This window comes from Myotis myotis, unplaced genomic scaffold, assembly GCF_014108235.1.
Source record: "Myotis myotis isolate mMyoMyo1 unplaced genomic scaffold, mMyoMyo1.p scaffold_m19_p_2, whole genome shotgun sequence".
Classification (NCBI taxonomy): domain Eukaryota; kingdom Metazoa; phylum Chordata; class Mammalia; order Chiroptera; family Vespertilionidae; genus Myotis; species Myotis myotis.
Window position 1 is genome coordinate 102,471,413 of NW_023416324.1, and position 16,616 is coordinate 102,488,028.

At 40.4% G+C, this 16,616-nt stretch overlaps 2 protein-coding genes and 1 pseudogene across 18 annotated transcripts in view; 2 read left to right on the plus strand and 1 right to left on the minus strand.

Moving 5' to 3' along the window:
- The window catches only part of XRN1 (5'-3' exoribonuclease 1), a 182,119-nt gene that overhangs the window by 115,318 nt on the left and 50,185 nt on the right, over positions 1-16,616 (minus strand). For 14 of the 17 annotated variants that reach the window (XR_004973779.1, XR_004973780.1, XR_004973781.1 and 11 more), the window contains exons 13-15: positions 12,813-12,902; positions 9,946-10,102; positions 8,451-8,570 (exon numbers count right to left, since the gene is read on the minus strand). The exons of the other annotated variants lie outside the window; for them this stretch is intronic. Coding sequence is in view for 11 of the 14 variants with exons in the window: in XM_036347036.1 (XP_036202929.1) it covers positions 8,451-8,570; positions 9,946-10,102; positions 12,813-12,902 (367 nt within the window). In the remaining 3 variants the exon portion in view is untranslated. The remainder of the gene's footprint in view (positions 1-8,450; positions 8,571-9,945; positions 10,103-12,812; positions 12,903-16,616) is intronic. 17 annotated transcript variants of the gene reach the window in all.
- Positions 1,930-3,167, plus strand: LOC118674966 (annotated as a pseudogene).
- Positions 15,789-16,469, plus strand: LOC118677528 (SREBP regulating gene protein-like). Its single transcript, XM_036352677.1, has one exon. The coding sequence runs from the start codon at positions 15,804-15,806 to the stop codon at positions 16,467-16,469; it is 666 nt and encodes a 221-aa protein (XP_036208570.1). The 5' UTR covers positions 15,789-15,803.

Below are 16,616 nucleotides of genomic sequence, written 5' to 3' on the forward strand. Positions count from 1 at the left end.
TCATGTTATTTGCAGATTTCTAATATTTCCTATAGCCGAAACTGATTTGGCTCAGTGGATAGAGCGTCAGCCTGCGGACTGAAAGGTCCCAGGTTCGATTCCGGTCAAGGGCATGTACCTGGGTTGCGGGCACATCCCCAGTAGGAGATGTGCAGGAGGCAGCTAATCGATGTTTCTCTCTCATCAATGTTTCTAACTCTCTATCTCTCTCCCTTCCTCTCTGTAAAAAATCAATAAAATATATTTAAAAAAAAAAAATATTTCCTATAATTTTTGTGATATCATACTATGTTAGTTTTGGTAATATTATTATACCTAAAATCCTTTTATTCTTGAAATATTAATGTCTACCGCATGTCATATTATTATATGTAAGTTCATTTTTCTTGAATAATTGGTGTTTATTGCATGTAGCATTATGATATTTAAAATAGCTTTTCTTGACAAAGAAAATAAATAAATCACCAATGACCAGTGGGGGTGGGGAGGATGGGGGGAGAAGAGTATATAACTCAGGTAAACATATACGCACCCAATGTAGGAGCACTCAAATACAAAAAAAAACCCTTTTGGATAATATCACGGAAGAGATTGAGAGCAATACAATCATAGTAGGGGACTATAATTCTCATTGACATCAGTGGGTACATCAATTCTAAACAATTCACTAGATCAGATGGACTTAATTAACATCTTCAGAACATTTTACCCCAAAGATACGGCATATACATTCTTTTCAAGTACACATGGGACATTTTCAAAGATAGACCACATATTGGGACAGAGACAAATTCAAGAAGATTGAAATCGTATCAAGCATCTTCTCAGATCACAATGGCATAATATTAGAAATAAACTACAATAAAAACAATAAAACAAATCGAAATACTTGGAGGCTAAACAGAATGTATAAAACAATGAATGGGTTACCAAAGAGATCAAAGAAGAAATAAAAGCATCCCGAAACAAATGAAAATGAAAGCACAACAATCCAAAATCTATGGGACACAGTAAAAGCAGTCCTGAGAGGGAAGTTCGTAGCAGTAGGGGCCTACTTCAATGAACAAGAAAAAGTGGTAATAAATGATATAACCCTGCAACTTAAAGAATTAGAAAGAGAGCAACAAGAAAAGCCCAGAGTGCGCAGAAAGAGGAAATAACAAAGATCAAAATGGCTACAAACAGGCACCTATCAATAATAACCGAGAGACCAAAAAAAACAATACAAAAGGTCAATAAAACCAAGAGCTGGTACTTTGAAAGGATAAACAAGATTGATGACCCTCTAGCCAGGCTCACCAAGAAGCAGAGAGAGAGGACCCAAATAAACAAAATCAGAAATGAAAGAGGCGAAATAACAACAGACCCCACAGAAAGAAGAAGGATTGTTAAAAAATACTATGAACAACTCTATTCCAACAAACTGGTCAATATAGAAGAAATGGACATATTCCTAGAAAAATATGACCTTCCAAAAACTCAATTGCTGGAGGCAAGGAACAGTAGTTAGCATAATAAAGGCAGGAGGTCCATCAAAAGGTTGATGGACACCTTCAGCAGGGTTGAAAATCTGAATGATATGACCTGCTGCTGAAACAGCTGAAGGCAGTTCCCTCAACCTGATAATTTTTTTATTGTTTACCAGGCCTTACCTTTGATATGTATATCAGCTTTGCTAGAGGGCAAAATGTGTAAATAAAAAGCCCTGGGTGGGGAGATTCCAGAGGCTTAGTCACTAGAACTAAGTTTCCGTCTGGCCCTCAAAAATGCCTTCCAAATTCACATTTCTTGACTAGTCTCTTTAATCCACTGATGCACAGCCCCTTTTCCAGATTCCTGAACCCTTGTAGATGCTGAGTAAGACCCCAGCTCTTAATCAGGAATAATCAAAAAATCTGAATAGGGAAGGGAAGGTGGCGGCCCGCGAAGATGTTGCTGGACCTGTCCGAGGAGCACAAGGAGCACCTGGCCTTTCTGCCGCGAGTGAACAGCTCGGTACTCGGTCGTTGCCGAGTTTGGGCGGATTGTGGTGGAGTTCCTGAGGCGAGGAGCGAACCCCAAGATCTACGAGGGCACCGCCAGAAAACTCAATGTGAGTAGTGAGACTGTCCAACATGGCGTGGAAGGATTAATATACCTGCTCACTGAAAGCTCAAAGCTCAAGATTTCCGAACTGGATTTCCAAGACTCTGTTTTTGTTCTGGGATTCTCAGAAGAATTGAACAAATTGTTGCTTCAGTTTTATCTGGATAACAGAAAGGAGATCAGAACTATTCTGAGTGAACTGGCACCAGACCTCCCCAGTTACCACAGCCTTGAATGGCGACTAGATGTACAAGCTTGCAAGCAGAAGCCTCAGGCAACAGATAAAACCATCAGTGACTATAAAATTACACCTTAATGCCGAAACCGGTTTGGCTCCGTGGATAGAGCGTCAGCCTGCAGACTGAGGGGTCCCAGGTTCGATTCCGGTCAAGGGCATGTACCTGGGTTGCGGGCACATCCCCAGTGGGAGATGTGCAGGAGGCGGCTGATCGATGTTTCTCTCCCATCGATGTTTCTAACTCTATCTCTCTCCCTTCCTCTCTGTAAAAAATCAATCAAATATATTTTAAAAAAATTACACCTTAATCGGAATGGAGATCGCAACACCAAAGTTCTGCAGACAGATCCAGCTACCCTGATGCACTTGGTTCAGCAACTGGAACAAGCATTGGAGGAAATGAAAACAAACCACTGTAGGAGAGTTGTGCGCAGTATCAAGTAGTCCTGGTTTTAAGTTTTATTTCCTTTTAATTGCTTGTGAATTAATGATGTGCAGCAATTACTTTTAAAAACTATTTTTTTAGTTAATTGATAGTGATAACTACATATAGATTCTATGAAAGTTTTTTTTTCCTATGACAAGATCTGAAGTCATGTTCAAAAGCTGACATAAGTTTCTTTCCTGGTGCTAAATGTGGTCAGCTTCTTGACAAATTAGGATGTATTTTCTATTTTAAATATGTAAATAGGATTGAATCAGCTGAAAGTGAATTTATACTGTTCATATTATCTGTATATATGAATGATTATACTTGTCTTAGTACTTCTTTTGACTACTTAACTTTATTATTTTCTTCCTTATTGACCAAAATTTGAAAATAAAATTCGCAGTATTACTATTACTATACTGTTACTATTCAGAATGTTTCTAGACAGTTCAGTGTTTTTGAACTTTAAAAGCAACTCATGGATGTTAATAGCCACAGAATAGTTGGAAATAAATATGAATTTTTTTAAATGCTCTATAGCTTAGGCAGTTCATGCATTTTTCTTTGCATATTGCTTAAGTTTGAATTGTCATGGCTAATTAGCTTAAGTATTTAGTAATCAAATTTGTGCAATCATATATATTACATTTTATCAAGGACTACTTTTTGCCCGAGTACCCAAAGTGTCTAAGATACATGTTGTCATTTACATTTATAAACAATGCTTGCAGGAGTAATATAATTGATTTTTAATTATCTGGCTAAAAATTACAGTCACTTTTTATATTTTTGTTTAAATAAAATATAAAGAAGGCAAAAAAAAAATCTGAATAGGATAACTATAGAGGAAATTGAAGTAGTAATCAAAAAACTTCCAGCAAACAAAAGCTGTGAGCAGAAGGCTTCACAGGGGAGCGTATAACTAAACATTCAAAGAAGAACTAAAACCTATTCTCCTTAGACTATTCCAAAAAATTCAAGAGGAAGGAATACTTCCAAGCTCTTTCTATGAAGCCAGCATTACCCTAATCCCAAAACCAGATAAAGGTACTACAAAGAAAGAGAATTACAGGCTAATATCTCTGATGAACTTAGATGCTAAAATCTTCCAAAAAATCCTAGGAAATCTGATCCAGCATTATATTAGGAAGATCATACCATGACCAATTGGGATTTATGGAAGGATGGTACATTATCTGCAAAACAATAAATGTGATACATCCCATAAACAAATTAAGAGATAAAAATTACATAATCCTATCAATTGATGTAGAAAAAGCATTTGACAAAATCCAACACATTTTCTTGATAAAAACTCTCAGCACAGTCGGAATAGAGGGATCATACCTCAACATAAAAAAAAGCCTTATATGACAAACCTACAGCCAACATCATACTCAATGGGCTAAAATTAAAACCATTTCCCCTAAGAACAGAAACAAGACAGGGATGCCCACTCTCATCACTCCTGTTCAACAGAGTACTGGAAGTGTTAGCCATAGCGATTAGACAAGAAGAAGAAATAAAAGGTATCTAAATTGGAAAAGAAGAAGCAAAACTGTCATTATTCGCAGATGACATGATATTATACATAGAAAACCATAAAGACCCCATCAAAAAAATACTAGATTTAATAAATGAATTCAGCAATGTAGCAGAATACAAAATTAACACCCAGAAATCTACGGCTTTTAAAATTTTTTTTTTTATTGATTTCAGAGAGGAAGAGAGAGGGAGAGATAGAAAAATCAATGATGAGAGGCAATCATTGATCGGCTACCTCCTTTACACCCTCTACCATGGATTGAGCCCACAACCCAGAAATATGCCCTTGACTAGATTCAAACCTGGGACCCTTCAGTCCGCAGGCCAATGCTCTATCCACTGATCAAAACAAGCTATGGCTATGGCTGTTTTATATACCAATAATGAATTCACAGAAAGAGAAACAAATCAAACAATCCCATTTACCATTGCACCAAAAGGGTAAGACATCTAGGAATAAACATCACTAAAGAGGAAAAAGACCTGTACTCGGCAAACTAAAGGGACTGAAAAAAAAAAGGGAGAGGAAGATACAAACAAATGGAAGAATATACCTTGTTCATAGATTGGTAGAATCAACAGCATTAAATGTCCATACTACCCTAAGCAAGTTATAGATTAATGCAATCCCCATTAAAATACCACGAGTATGTTTCACCGACCTACAACAAACTCTCCAAAAATTCATCCTATATAATAAACGACTAATATGGAAATCGACCAAACGGCAGAAAGACCAGTTGCTGTGATGCGCACTGACCACCATGGGGCAGACACTCAACACAGGAGCTGGCCCCTGGTGGTCAGTGTGCTCCTACAGGGGGAGCGCCGCTCAGCCAGAAGATGGGCTCACAGTTGGTGAACACAGCACTGGTGGTGGAAGCCTCTCCCACCTCCATGGCAGTGCTAAGAATGTCTGACTGATGGCTTAGGCCCGCTCCCCTTGGGCCTATTCCCCTGAGGGCTCCTGGACTGATAGAGGGCACAGGACGGACTGAAGGATCCTCCGCTGGAGTGTACGAATTTTATGCACCGGGCCTCTAGTATGGAATAAAATAAGACCCCGAATAGCTGCAGCAATCTTGAGAATGAAGAACAAAGTTGGAGGGGTCACAATACCAGATATCAAGCTATATTATAAAGCCAGTGTCCTCAAAACTGCCTTGTACTGGCACAAGAACAGGCATATAGGTCAATGGAACAGAAACTGACCCAAGCCTTTATGCTGAATTAATATTTGACAAAGGATGCAAGAGCATACAATGGAGTCAAAACAGTCTCTTCAATAAATGGTGTTGGGAAAATAGGACAGATACCTGCAAAAAAATGAAACTAGACCACCAACTTACACCATATACAAAAATAAACTCAAAATGGATAAAGGACTTGAATGTAAGATGGTAAACCATAAAAATCCTACAAGACTCCATAGGCAGCAAAATAGCAGACATATGTCATAGCAATATTTTTACCAATACAGATCCTAGGACAATGGAAACTAAGGAGAAAATAAGCAAATGGGACAACATCAAAATAAAAAGCTCTGCACAACAAAAAACACACAACAAATATCAACAAAACAACACTGCATGAGAGAACATATTTGCCAATGTTATATCCAATAAGAGTTTCATCTCCAACATGTATAGGGAACTCATACAAGTTAACAAATGGATGATAAACAATCCAATCAAAAAATGGGCAAATGACTTAAATAAGACACTTTTAAAAAGTGGACATACAGACAGCCAACAGACATGAAAACATAGTCAAAGTCACTAATCATCAGAGAGATGCAAATCAAAATGAGAATGAGACACCATCTCACACCTGTCAGAATGGCTATCATCAACAAATCAACAAACGACTGCTGGTGGGAATGCAGACTGGTGCGGCCACTGTGGAAAACAGTATGGAGTTTCCTCAAAAAATTAAAAATGGAACTCACATTTGACCCAGTAATCCCACTTCTAGGAATACATTCCAAGAAACCAGAAACAACAATCATAAAGGACATGCACCCGTGTTCATAGCAGCACAATTTACAAAAGCTAAGATTTAGAAACAGCCTAAGTGCCCATCAGCAGATGAGTGGATTTAAAAACCCTGGTACATCTACACAATGGAGTACGAGGCTTCTGTAAAAAAGAAAGAACTCTTATATTGGCAACAGCATGGATGGACATGGAGAGCATTATGTTAAGCAAAATAATCCAGTAAGAGAAAGATGAGTGAGATCATTTGTGGAATATAATGAACAAAATAAACTGATGAACAAAAACAGATCCAAAGTCAGGGAAGCATTGAACAGGCCATCAAACTTCAGAGAGAAGGTAGGGGAGGGAAGTGGGGGAGTAAGAGATTAACCATAGGACCTATATGCATGCATATAAGCATAACCAATGGACACAGACAACAGAGGGGCGAGGGCATGTGCTGGAGAGTGCGAGTAGTCAGGGAGAAGTCAATGGGGGAAAAAGGAGACATATGCAATAGTATATGTCATAAACAATAAAGAATTAAAAATATATATATACTAGAGGCCCGGTGCACAAAAATGGGGGAAAAAGGAGACATATGCAATAGTATATCTCATAGTTTAAACAATAAAGAATTAACAAAACAAAACAAAACAAATATACACACACACACACACACACACACACACACACACACACACACACATATATACACACACACACTAGAGGCCCGGCTCTACCCTGTGCCCTCTCCCAGTCTGGGACCCCTTGGGAGATAATGACCTGCTGGCTTAGGCCTGCTCCCGGGAGGCAGAGGGCAGGCCCAATCCCTAGGTGCAGCCCCTGGTCGGGCTCAGAGCAGGGCCGATTGGGGAGTTGGGGAGTCGCCCCCTGTCATGCACATAGCAGGGTGGATTGGGAGGTTGTGAGGCTACCCTCAGTCACGCTCAGGGTAGGGCCAATTGGGGGGTTGGGGCACCGCCCCCTGTCACACACACAGCCCCAGGGCAATCAGGGGGTTTGGGCGCTGCCCCCGTCACGCTGATCCCAGTGCCGGGAGGCCTCGCGGCTCCGCTGATCCTGGTGCTGGGAGGCATATTACCCTTTTACTATATAGGATAGAGGCCTGGTGCATGGGTGGGGGCGAGATGGTTTGCCCTGAAGGGTGTCCTGGATCAGGGTGGGGGTCCCCATTGGGGTGCCTGGCCAGCCTGGATGAGGGGATGATGGGTGTTTGCAGCTGGTCACACACCCTTCAGGGTGGGGGTCTCCAGTGGGGTGCGTGGCCAGCCTGGGTGAGGGGATGATGGCTGTTTGCAGCTGGTCACACACCCTTCAGGGTGGGGGTCCCCACTGGGGTGCCTGGCCATTCTGGGTGAAGGGCTGAGGGCTGTTTTCAGGCTGGCGGGTGACTGAAGCTCCCAGCTGCTCCTTTTTTTCTTTTCTTTTTTAATTCTGGGCCAGCTTTAGCTCTGACTCCAACTCTGAGGCCCCTGCTGCTGAAAGCAGGTATCTGGTTTGTTTGTGTTCTATAATAGAAACACTGTATCAAGTCCAGCTCTGAGATCCTGGCTTGCTGAAAGCAGGTTTGTGGGGTTTTGTTTAGCTTCTATATTTGTAACTATGTTTCAAACTGCAAGCTCAGAGGCCGGCAAGGCAGGTGGGGAACATTGGTTTCCTCTGTCACTGAAGCAAGCAAGCCTCATGATAGTTTCAAGCTGCCTGGCTGCCGGCCGCCATCTTGGCTGGCAGTTTATTTGCATATCGCCCTGATTAGCCAATGGGAAGGGAAGCGGACATACGCTAATTACCATGTTTCTCTTTTATTAGATAGGATATATATATATATATATACATATACATATATATATATATATATTTGTGTGTGTGTGTGTAGCCTAGTCGCTGTGGTTCAGTGCTTGGGGGCTGTCCCGTGTGTGCATCAGGAGATCGCTGGTTCAATTCCCAGTCAAGGCACATGCCCAGGTTGCAGGCTTATTCACCAGCAGGAGATATGCAGGAGGCAGTCAACTGATGATGTGTTCTCTCATCAATTATTTTCTCTCTCTCTCCCTCTCCCTTCCTTCCTCTCTAAGATCCATTAAAAACAACATATCACATATATTAAAAATAAAAGAATATATGTGTATATTTAAATCTTTCATGCACTGACCTCATCAATAAAAGGTATTAGTACCACAGCTTCCCATTCCTGTTGTTTCCCATTTAGGTCAGTTTTAAAATCAGGTGGATAATATTCTATAATGGGTGAGTCCTCACTGGTCATCAAATGCTGTGGAAAGACAAAATAGTATAATAGAGGTATAAGAATATCAATATAACTTTATGTTAATATTTATAATATTTCCTCAAATGTTAGTTTAAAATTGCTAAGCAAAGCACTACTAAATTTTTATGTCCTAGATATGTTGCAACATACTATATTTTGATTTTCACCTATGATACTTCTAACTTCACTGCTACTCATTACTTTCCCATTCCAGTGGTAATGTGGCAAAACTATCTGGATTATGAAATTTAATTTCATCATTTCTATCTTGTCTTTTCACTCTTCAGTTCTACCTAAATTGTGTTTTTATTTCACAGGCTTCTAATAGTTCTCCATTTTTAACCTTGAATTAAATAATTTACTTTCATGCCCTAATCATCTGATTTTATTAAGGGCCATTTGAATATTTATAACTTCACTTGTGGGCCCTATAAAATTATCAACTTAAAAATTAGCAGGCTCGCCCTAACCGGTTTGGCTCAGTGGAAAGAGCGTCAGCCTGCAGACTCAAGGGTCCCAGGTTCGATTCCGGTTAAGGGCATGTACCTCGGTTGCGGGCACATGCCTAGTAGGGAGTGTGCAGGAGGCAGCTGATCGATGTTTCTTTCTCATAGATGTTTCTAACTCTCTATCCCTCTCCCTTCCTCTTTGTAAAAAATCAATAAAATATATTAAAAAAAAATAACAGGCTATATTTGGTCAAGCATTTAACTCACCTCTAATGCCTTGGCAGGGCCAGACCAAGTAATTTCATGAGCCTTATGCACCCATTGGGCCAAACATTCCCCACCCCTACTCTAAAAGAACTAAATGATTTTTACCCTCAGAATCAGCTTTGTAGGCTTAGTGTAATTGTGGTAACTCAACTGCCCCTAAATATCTCCCCCTTGTTATGTGAAATATGTTAACCACGGAAAAGCCATTTGTTCCAAAATTTGATAAATGAAATGCTTAAAACCGAAACATAAACGGAGAGAAATGACTTATCAGAACCATACCTATTCTAATAGATAAAAGGTAAAAGTACAGGAATGATCTGACAATGTTTGGACAAAGTAGATGGCTTCAGATTTTTCCTGTCTCAGTTTATTGTCATCAGAGTACAGACAAACTGAAGATTTGGATAGAGGTGCTAAAAATGAAAAAGCTATGGCTCTGAATGGTTTATACAGTTTGCTTGCATTTTAAAAACAAAACTATATTAAGTCAAATTACTTTTCAAAGTAATTTAAAGCTAAGTTTAAATCAGAAATACTTAAGAACTACTGTATTTAAAAATAAAAATATATTTAGCTATTTGGGTTCTATGTTTCCAGGTTTGGAGGAAGAGCTCCCAAATATTAAATAGAACATAAAAACATTTAATTCTAAATCCCACCTGGTAGCATGTAGGAAGTAAATTTTTGCTAGCTGCTGGAAGTACAGCCAGAAGTTGCTCGAATGGCATAAAAGGTTTTCCTAGTTCAAAATGGATTTTGAGTGTACTGATGTTGCGTATATCAGACAGGAAAGGTGCATAATGGTAAGGATAATACCTATAAAACAAAACTGAGTTTTAAACAATTGGCAATGTTATGAAACAGGTCAATATTAAGTACATATGTCTCCATATTTTAATAACACATAACAATAATTCTAAAGGAAAAAATTATCACCACTACTTCTACCACTTAAATACAAGAAATCAGTAGCCTTGGAAAATTTAGGTCAAAGATAGCAACAAATTTTATATTTAATTTTTAAAGTATAGCTTCCCGTTTCCAAAATTGGAATGTACAGTGTAATTGAAGCATATACACACAGTGTTTTAGTTCCCCAAATGTAAAGAATGAATCTTCCAATCAATAAAATCTCAGAATAAAGTAATGAGGTAGTCAGAAGACTCTCAACAGGCTCAAGTGGGCCTGGATCTGTGCCATAGGACAAAGAGAAGAGTGAATCTGAGTTCATATGGCTCTTACTAGTCAGCTCTAAGAACTTTTATACTTAAATTAGTATCCATGTATTACTATGTTTTCAATAAGGGTTAAAATATTTATTAATAACTATTTTTGTTTTTAATAACTTCCCATCTTTAACTACAAGTGTAAATATTTTTAGAAAGCTTCACATGTACAATTTTTTTTAAAAGTTTAATGTTCTTAATGTTTGTCTAAAAATGCTCACAAAATAAATATTTTTATATTCCACAATTATGGCATACTTCAAAAGAATGGAAAAGTTTAGGAGGCAGAATGGCATGTAGAATTATGGAAAATGTATAGACTTTGGAATCAGATAGGCTTGGACTTGATTCTTTGTTGTGTGTATGATCTTAGAAAGATTATTTAATCTCTTTGAGCCTCATCTGCAAAAGGCAGACAACAACACTTAATTTAAATGGTTGTGAGGATTATATGAGAACACTAGAGGCCCAGTGCATGAAATTCATGCACGGGTGTGTGTGTGTGTGTGTGTGTGTGTCCCTCAGCCCAGCCTGCACCCTCTCCAATCTGGGACTTGGTGGGATCGGGCTTAAACGGGCAGTCGGACATCCCTCTCACAATCCAGGACTGCTGGCTCCCAACCGCCTGCCTGCCTGCCCGCCTGATCGCCCCCAACCACTCTGCCTACCAGCCTGATTACCCCCTAACCACTCCCCTGCCAGCCTGATCGACGCCTAACTGCTCCCCTGTTGGCCCAATCGCCCTTAACTGCCCTCCCCTGCTAGCTTGGTCACCCCAACTGCCCTCCCCTGCAGACCTGATCGTCCCCAACTGCCCTCCCTTTCAGGCCTGGTCCCTCCCAACTGCCCTCCCCTCCTGGCCATCTTGTGTCCACATGGGGTAGCCATCTTGTATGTTGAAGTGATGGTCAATTTGTATACTGCCTCTTTATTATATTGGATGCTTTTTAAGTGCTAGGCCTTACTACGGATACAATAATAGGAATAGGACTCACCCTCTTAAAAAATGACAAATCAAAGATTTCTGTCATTAGAACACTCTTTAAAGAGTTTTTGAGAATCAGGTCAGTTTTTGGAAACATTTTTTAAAGGCTGTTAATAAGTGAAATCATAACCAGTCACATTATCCAGCTTTGGTTTGTTTTACTATGTGATGCTTTAAAATAAAACCCAGCAGAGATGCTTTGAAAACAAAACAAAACGAACTATCTCATCACCTAGAAGTCTGTACTTTCCCCTGCATTTTCTGCTTTGTTTATTTTTCTATTTGGGTAGATAATTTGGAAATGTAGATGGTATTTGCTGGAATAGGAAGCACAAGAGAAATGAAAATTATTACTATTTTCAGGAAAAGCAAATAATTTCTTTCTCCTTTCTTCTTTATCATTCCAAGTCTAACATTCCAATAACCTCAATAATTATTCCTGATAGAAAAATGTTCTCAAACACACAAAATGTGAAATAGAATATAATGAACATTGCCTAGCCAATGTGGCTCAGTGGTACAGTGTCGGCCTATAAACCAGGAGGTCACAGTTTGATTCCCAGTCCCAGCACATGTTTGGGTTGCAGGCTCCATCCCCAATAGGGGACGTGCAGGAGGCAGCCATCAATGATTCTCTCTCGTCATTGATGCTTCTATCTCTCTCTCTCTCTCTCTCTCTCTCTCTCTCTCTCTCTCCTTCCTTCCTCTCTAAAATCAATAAAAATATATCTTATATATATAAAAGAATATAATGAACAATTCCACATAAAAATCACTCAAACCCAATAATTATTAAGACTTCATCAGTCTTGATTTATCATAAAGAATTTTTTTTTAATATATTTTAGTGATTTTTTATAGAGAGGAAGGGAGAGGGATAGAGAGTTAGAAACATCGATGAGAGAGAAACATCGATCAGCTGCCTCCTGCACACTCCCTACTGGGGATGTGCCCACAACCAAGGTACATGCCTATGACCAGAATCGAACCTGGGATCACTCAGTCGGCAGGCTGACGCTCTATCCACTGAGCTAAACTGGTCAGGGCAATGATAAAGAGTTTTAAATCCTTAGATTAAAAAGAGCTTTTATTATTGGCCATCTGTCAGAGCTGAGAGTATCTTTATTATACAAAGGTCTTTTTAAAAGTATTTTTATATAGGAAGAGATTATCTGTATTTCCCTTAAACTTGGCTGTACGAACCTTTTAAAAAATACTACCAAAAACAGAAAAGGAAAAGAAATCCCCAAATGAAACTATAATAGAATTAACCATTGCTAAGAAAATCAAAATATTTGTTTCTGTGTTCCCTCACCAGCTCCAGGACTGAACTCCATGATAGTAATAGTGCAAAATCCACTGTATTGCCTGAATATAACATGCAGCTTGATCAGCCAGAAAATCACTGAAAACAGAAAATAATATTTTCATTATGACATCATTTTTTAAAGACAGGCCATTATCTTTAGAGCATAATATCTGCTGATACCACACTCTGCCTCAATACGTTTTATTTAAATAATGTATAAGCTAAATCATTATAATCAGAAAAACTCCAAAATATTTTATTTAAAAAATTCCATCTTATCAGATTAAAGTTTGCCTTTTATTTTTCCTAAACTGGTCACCAGAATATTTAAACCTGCTGTGCATATTTATTCAGTCAATTTATTATGTTTTGGTTTAAAGGTTTAGGATTTAGCCCATGCAGCTTTCTATAGAGTGGTACTACCCTTAAGTAGTGAGGGGGCTTTGAGAGACAGGGATGGGTATATTCTTCCTCTGGGATGATGCCTGAGAGAATCACAGGAAATCAGAAAGATCTTCAAAAATCTGGTTATAGCAGCTAGAACACACTTTGAAAAGTGCTATATATCCACTGACAATTGTCCTCTAACCCCTTCTTCTTTCTCAAAAACTATCATCATGTAATATAAAATAAATCTTGACCAAACCAAAAAAACCCAAAAACAAAAAAAAGAGCCCTAGCTGAAGCCAAAAGTGGCTATAACTTAATAGTGTCTATTACCAAATTCGGGGAAAAATACCCTTAAATATCTAAGATTTCCATTTTTTAAGAAAGCATATGTGAAAAAGTATAACTTTTTCATTATAAACTCAACATTTCCTCATTATTGAAAATTTAGATAATGAAGAAAAGCATTTTTTATCACCTTATAGCATTCACTATTACATTTAGGTATGTTTCTTTTTAGTCTTTTTTATATGCCCAGCTTGATTTTTTTCCTTTTAATGAGAGTACACTGTATATACAGTTTGTGTGTGTCCTGCTTTTAAAACTTGCATTTATGAATGACTAATGTTAAGTATCTCTCTAAATTGTTAGGGACTTTCTATTATTACAAGTTTAGCAGTTCTGCAGATTCTGGTGTAGATGGCGAGATGGTGATTATGATGAGGAAGAGATGGAGATGATTATGATGAACCTTCTTATTGGAAATGTAGATTTATAATTTTTCACTATTATAAAAAATTTTGGAGAAACCAAGATGGCGGCATAGGTAAACACCGGAGTTTGCTGCCTCGAACAACCACTTCAAAAATACAACTAAAAGACGGAACGGACATCATCCAGAACTACAGGAAGGCTGGCTGAGTGGAAATCCTACAACTAGAAGGAAAGAGAAAAGCATACCGAGACTCTGAGGAGGCGCAGTGCGGAAGAAAAATACTAAGGTGCGGAGGTGCATGCGGAGCGGGCTGGCGGTTGAGGGCACGGTTGTCGTTTTCAATCGGGAGGGAGTCTCAGGCTCTGAGCTCCAGTTCCGGGCGAGTCTCTAGGGACCCAGACTCATACGAGAGAAGTGAGACTGTCTTGCTCAGTCAGAACTCAAGGGCAGCTTTCTCTCCAAGGGGCTTGCAGCGATTACCGGGACATTGAGAAGCAGAGCCTCTGAGGGCTGGACTGAGAGCAGCCATAACTGCTAGCCCCGCCCTGTGGATCCGTGGGACCCGCCCCGACCAAGCCCTGCAGGGAGGCTTTTGCTGGATAGTCTCAGGCAAAGGCTAGATTAGCACCTCCCTAGAGACCCAGGAGCCAGGAAACCCAGAGGTCAGAGTGAGACCATCCAGTTTGCAGCTCCGTGGAACCATAAAGGACACACTCAGGAGGCAGACTCAGTGAGCACCAAAGCCCCATTGAAGCAAGTCTTGCCCCAGAGGGGTGTTTCCAGCACAGAAGTTCTCCCACAGCGGACACAGCTGATTCTCACAGCCAACTGGCCTGAAGGTCAATTCCTCCCAGTGATAATTACAACAATCAAGGCATAACTACAACAAGACTGTGCACAAAGACCACAAGGGGTGCACCAAAAGTGTCCTCCTCAGGTAATTGGGGAGGCTGAACCACTGGGCCCTAGAGGACACTCAGCACAGAAAACCACTTTATCAACACAGGGAAGCATAAAAAATATGGAGACAAAGAAAAAGGACACAAATGACAGAAATGGAGGAAAGCAAACTACTGGATATAGAGTTCAAAACCACACTTTTAAGGTTTTTCAAGAATTTTCTAGAAACTGCCAATAAACTTAATAAGATCTACAAGAAATCTAATGAGACCCTCGAGGTTGTGATAAAGGACCAACTAGAAATTAAGCATACACTGACTGAAATAAAGAATATCATACAGACTCCCAACAACAGACCAGAGGATTGCAAGAATCAAGTCAACGATTTGAAATACGAAGAAGCAAAAAATACTCAACCAGAAAAGCAAAATGAAAAAATAATCCAAAAATACGAAGATAGTGTAAGGAGCCTCTGGGACAGCTTCAAGCGTACCAACATCCGAATTATAGGGGTGCCAGAAGAAGAGAGAGAGCAAGATATTGAAAACCTATTTGAAGAAATCATGACAGAAAACTTCCCCTACCTGGTGAAAGAAATAGACTTCCAAGTCCAGGAAGCGCAGAGAACCCCAAACAAAAGGAATCCAAAGAGGACCACAGCAAGACACATCATAATTAAAATGCCAAGAGCAAAAGACAAAGAGAGAATCCTAAAAGCAGCAAGAGAAAGAAAGGCAGTTACCTACAAGGGAGTACCCATACGACTGTCAGCTGATTTCTCAACAGAAACTATGCAGGCCAGAAGGGAGTGGCAAGAAATATTCAAAGTGATGAATACCAAGAACCTACAACCAAGATTACTTTATCCAGGAGGCGGCGCAGGGTGGCTGTTGGGAGCTGGCTGGGCTGAGGGCCACGGGGTGGGCGCCTGGTGTGAGGAATGGGGTTGCCCGCCGCGTAGGGGCCATGCCGCTGCGCCCCGCATCCGCACCGGCATGGTGAACCTGGCGGCCATGGTGTGGTGCTGGCTCCTGCGGAAGCGGTGGGTGCTCGCCCTGGTCTTCGGGCTCTCGCTCGTCTACTTCCTCACCAGCACCTTCAAGCAGGAGGAGAGGGCAGTGAGAGATCGGAATCTCCTCCAGGTTCAAGACCATGATCAGCCCATTCTGTGGAAAGTGCAGTTTAACTTGGGCAACAGCAGTCGGCCCAGCAACCAGTGCCGGAACTCCATCCAAGGGAAGCACCTAATCACAGACAAACTAGGATACGTTTGTGAAAGGAAGGACTTGCTGGTGAATGGCTGCTGTAATGTCAATGTCCCGGGCACCAAGCAGAACTGCTGTGATGGCTGCTTGACCAACAGCTGCTGCAGCGCTTACGAGCACTATGTTTCCTGCTGCATGCAGCCCAACAAGAAACTTCTCCTGGAGCGCTTCCTCAACCGGGCAGCAGTGGCCTTCCAGAACCTCTTCATGGCAGTGGAGGATCACTGTGAATTGTGTTTGGCTAAATGCAGGACCTCATCCCAGAGTGTGCAGCACGAGAACACCTATAGGGATCCCATAGCAAAGTATTGCTATGGAGAGAGCCCGCCCCGAGCTCTTCCCAGCATGATGGGCACAGTGATGGGCACAGAACACTTTCCAAGCGCATGCGGCTAAAGCACTTAGTCTGAAGCCAGGCTCAGCGGTCACTAGTCCCTTGGAAGAAGAGAGTTGTCGTGCGGAAACCTTGGCTTTGACCACTTTTTGGGCTGTACTCTTTGGGCTGCACTCCCCGCCAGGCTTCAACAGATGGGACTGATCTAT

Coding starts and splice junctions, on each gene's coding strand:
- LOC118677528 (XM_036352677.1), top strand. CDS start 15,804: ATGGTGAACCTGGCGGCCATGGTGTGGTGCTGGCTCCTGCGGAAGCGG.